At 51.3% G+C, this 4,636-nt stretch overlaps 1 protein-coding gene across 1 annotated transcript in view; it reads left to right on the forward strand.

The window, feature by feature from the left end:
- The window catches only part of LOC115302228 (mast cell protease 1A-like), a 4,744-nt gene extending 2,219 nt beyond the window's left edge, over positions 1-2,525 (forward strand). The window contains exons 3-6 of the mRNA XM_029952195.1: positions 903-1,099; positions 1,312-1,447; positions 1,641-1,904; positions 2,247-2,525. Coding sequence (XP_029808055.1) covers positions 903-1,099; positions 1,312-1,447; positions 1,641-1,904; positions 2,247-2,408 — 759 coding nt within the window. The 3' untranslated portion in view covers positions 2,409-2,525. The remainder of the gene's footprint in view (positions 1-902; positions 1,100-1,311; positions 1,448-1,640; positions 1,905-2,246) is intronic.
- Positions 2,526-4,636: the final 2,111 nt, after the last annotated feature.

Below are 4,636 nucleotides of genomic sequence, written 5' to 3' on the forward strand. Positions count from 1 at the left end.
CCCAGAAGGTCCTGTCGGTGCTATCCCTTTCCCAGATCCTAATTTTGTCATCTGGACATTGGGTTCTTTATAAAGGCATCTGAAAGAAGGTTGGAAGGTAGGCATGAGAAATAATTAACGCCTCAGGAAAGGGCAGCTTGGAGATAGGGGCCTGATTCTGGGATCAAAGTAATACCCCTTATATTTCTAACTCTAGCTGTTAAAATCTACCCTCAATCTCCACCTGTTTCTCCAAGCCTTGGTTTTTTTTTTTTGCTGTCCTGGAAAGAAGCCAAGGACCCAGTTTATCCTACTGTTGGTGGCATTCTGGTTCCTGTAATACTAATATTCGGCCATTTTCGTTTCAGTTCCCTCTGCTCATTGGTCAGTCACAGTGGGCACAATGGCTTTGGCAGACCCTAAGTTCTCTGCTACTTAAACCACAACCACACATTAGAGAGAGTCTCACTGCGAACATTCCCTCATTGGGCCAAGACATTTACTGAGCAACTACGACATGCCAGGCTCTGGCAAAGATCAAACGCAACCCACAATACAAACATGAGCCTTTAGAGCTCACTTTCCGAACATTACAATCTAGGAGCAGGTCACTAGGGTGTGAGAAACAGAAAGGGAGAGGGCATATAGATCCTATCAGGGAAAGGATTTTCCAGGATCCATGGGGACTTCACTGCTTGTTCCAAATGCAAATTCTGTCTGCCACCATTGTCTCTGCAGCAGGACACAAGGAACAAGGACTCCTTTGCTCTTTGTCAGAGGGAAAATGTGAGTCTCCTGGGTCATGAAACAGGCAGGAAGGCTGTCCAGGGAAGTCATCTGGGCACTTCTGGCTACTACAGACTGTGCTCTCCTCCACCCTGACTCTGTCCAGCCCCATTTCCTCCTGCTCTGCCCCTCCCTAGCCTTTGCCTCATGAGCACAGCAGGCAGAGCAGACATTCTCTTTCAGGGAAAATAATCGGGGGCCACGAAGCCAAGCCTCATTCTCGTCCCTTCATGGCATATCTCCGGATCCAGAATCCAGATGGAACTTGGAAATCCTGCGGGGGTTTCCTTGTACGTGAGGACTTTGTGCTAACAGCAGCTCACTGCAAGGGAAGGTGAGAAGCAGAGCCTGATTCCCCACCCTTCTGTTAAGAGGTGTTAACCATGAGGTTAACTCCCACCCAGCCTGGGCTGCCAAGAAGCAGAGGGCACAGAGATGCTCAGCCCTGGGGCCCCCTTTCCTGTAATTCCTCACCTGCCCAGTCCTGCCCTGCCCTGAGCTGTCCTGTTCCCTCCATGACGACACCCCACCCTGCTCTATGTCCAGCTCCATCACCGTCATCCTGGGGGCCCACAACATCAAGAAGCAAGAGATGACCTGGCAGATGATCCCCGTGGGAAAAATCATCCCCCACCCAGACTATAATCCTAAAACCCTGCGCAATGACATCATGTTACTACGGGTAGGACCCTCGCTCCACTGGTTCTTGGACATGTTATACCTGGTGTTTGCCTTCCCTGAGACCTCATTCCTGTCCCTCCTTCCCTCTATGAGCTTCTCACTTGTCCCGGGGCTGTGAAGATGGCAATACCATGACTGTCCCGGGCTCTTGGTGAGCCATCGGTAGATGACAAATACCTTTTCTTGGCACTCAGTTGAAATGGAAGGCCAACCTGAATACCTACGTGAGTCCCATCAGGCTGCCCAAGAGGACCACGATGGTGAGGCCAGGCATGGTGTGCAGTGTGGCCGGCTGGGGGAGACTCAGCGTGAACAGCCTCCATGGGGCAGACAAACTGCAGGAAGTAGAGCTGGAAATCCAGAAGGACGAGCTATGCATCTCCCTCTACACAAACCCATATGACAGCACCACCCAGATATGTGTGGGGAACCCAAGAATGAGAAAGTCTTCTTTTAAGGTGAGATCCCCACCAGTCTCCATGCCGAGCACTGGGAAGCCGTGCTTTGAGAAGGGGCAGTGAGAACTAGCCCTGTCCCTATGTCCTCAGCCTTTCCTTCCAATCCAGGTTCAGGTCCTGTGTCCCTAGCAGGGGTGAGAGACTGTCCCTCAGCTCCTTATGGGAAGAGGTTTTCAGAGGGAGAAGAGGGAGGGAAGTGTGAGGACCAGGCTGGAGCCCCAGGCCTCCCCTGGCCCTGATCTCACCCACAGCCCCCTAAATAGAGACCACCCATCCCCAGGGGCAGCAGGGGGGAAGGACCAAAAGAAGGCTCAGCTCAGCCTTTCCTCCCGATACCCACAGGGAGACTCCGGAGGCCCCCTTGTGTGCAACAACGTGGCCCAGGGCATTGTCTCCTTTGGGAAAAAGGATGGGAGACCCCCACGTGTCTACACCAGGATTGCAAGCTTTATGCCCTGGATAGAAAAAACAATGAGACCCTTCAGCCTGCAGGGACCAGACTGAGACACCCCAAGGATCACTCCATCCACCTTCTCTGGGGCAGAGGCCAGAACTGCACTGACCAAAGGAGGTAGAGAGAAGGCTTCCAGGGATTTAATAAACTTCTGTCTCTAGTGCAAATTAGAGTCCTCCTTTGTGCACCAAAACAACATTCATTAGTTATGGTGACCATCTGTTCACATGCTCTAGAAGGAAAGGCATCCTGCTCTGATACCCAGCTCCTTCCAAATACATGCCCCCTGCCGGGCCCAGCGGAAGCTCCATCAGGGAAAGGGAGACACCACCCCAGGGAAAATCACCCTCTTGGAGAGGACCCTCCTACCTCATCCATATTGCTCTTCTACCTCATCCCACACCTACACACACACTCCCATCCTATGCCAATATGGCAACATAACAGAACCCACATTCAGAAGGAGGACCACCTAAGAAGCTCTGAGATAGCCAGCCACCTCTCCACCCCAATAGGAATGGATGGGCAAGAAGATTCTGGAAAGCTGTAGCTCACCCCAGGCAGTGCTCCCTCCCCAAATCAGAGAGGCAGGTTGGAGCCTGAGAAGTTTCAAAAGGGCCCTTCAGTACTCGCAGCATAGCCTAAGTGCCTCTCACAGCCTCACCATGGTCCCAGAGCCCAGCGCACCCTCTGGTGTCCTGCCACCCATCTTCCATGGGCTCGAGTGATCTTCAGGGTGCTCTCCATCTTGGTCTAATCCAGCCTCTTCCCACCTCACCCTGTGTGTGTGTGTGTGTGTGTGTGTGTGTGTGTGTGTGTGTGTGTGTGTGACTGTGTCTCCAAAAGAAACATATTATAATAAAAAGTTGTTTTCCTAAATATCCTATCATTCCACAGGTATCCTATAGCCTACAGCTTATGGAGTAAATTATTTCTTCATTTTCCAACAATCTCCAAGTCTCCTCTATAAGAATGTATTCACAATAGCAATCTCAGTTTAAAAGCACCCATCTGGGGTGCCAGGGTGGCTCAGTTGGTTGACAGTCCAACTTCGGCTCAGATCATGATCTTATGGTTCATGGTCCCAGCCCCACGTCACATTCTGTACGAAAAGCTCAGAGCCAGGAGCCTACTTAGATTCTGTGTCTACCACTCTCCCTGTCCCATTCCTGCTTGCATCTGTCTCTCCCTACTTGAGAAATAAATATACATTTTTTAAAAATGTAAACACACCCACCTCAGGGTCACCTGGGTGGGTCACTTGTTTAAGCGTCGGACCCTTGATTTCGGCTCACGTCATCATCTCACGGTCCTGATCCACACTGACATCCCAGAGCCTACCTGGGATTCTCTGTCTCTCCCTCTTCTCCCTCTGCCCCCCTGATGCTCATTAGCACTCCCTCTCAAAAGAAGTAAACATTAAAAAATAATAATTAAACGAATAAACACCAAGCAAAGAGAAGGCAGCCTGGAAAGAAGTTGCTTGCTGATTGTTTGCCATTGATGAGCGTGCTTGACTGTGGGAAAAGGTTCACTCAGCACAGATTCCTAGTCTGCTCCTGGTGACCGTCAGCACCTTAAACACCGGAGCCATGTCCCTCATATCCCTGGACATAGCTAGCTAAACAATTATTCAGGATTTCCTCACAATGGAAAAGAAGCCAAGAGCCGATAAATAAACACATTCTTGTCTCCATTCGGTCCCGGAGGGGCTTCTGAGGTACCAGCCCTTCTCGGGCTGCCATCCCAGTGGTCATTATCTTGTTCCTTCGTCTGACATTCCCCTCATGACTTAGCAGTGGGAGTGCAAGTGGGGAGGCTGTACATTTGTCACCCAGCCCAAGGAAACCACTCTGTAGGATGACGCCCAGCTCTATAGAAACACAAGGCGAGGAGGCCTAGATGGTCAGTGAGCCTCACAGCTTTCATTCCCTTCGGGGTTTTGATCTGGAAGGAAGAAAGACGGGCAGCTCTGACCTGGACAGAACTTCAGGGAAGATGCAGCCACTTCTGCTTCTGCTGGCCCTCCTGCTGCCCCTTGAGGCCAAGACAGGTGAGTGACCATCCTCATTTCAGAGACCTGAGCCCAGCCCACAAGCTCCCTGTGCTCCTGACCCTTCTGCCCAGTGCAGTCCAGGTCTGCCCTCCAGTTGAGCCCAGTGACGTTCTGAACCCCGCTCCTCTCTCAAACCAAGGCGAACAAGTCTGATGATGCTGGACAGACACACTCAACAAGGATGGCCTGCAGGAAGGGTGCTCACTAGAATGTTTTGTAGGG

Source organism: Suricata suricatta, chromosome 9 (genome assembly GCF_006229205.1).
Source record: "Suricata suricatta isolate VVHF042 chromosome 9, meerkat_22Aug2017_6uvM2_HiC, whole genome shotgun sequence".
NCBI lineage: Eukaryota > Metazoa > Chordata > Mammalia > Carnivora > Herpestidae > Suricata > Suricata suricatta.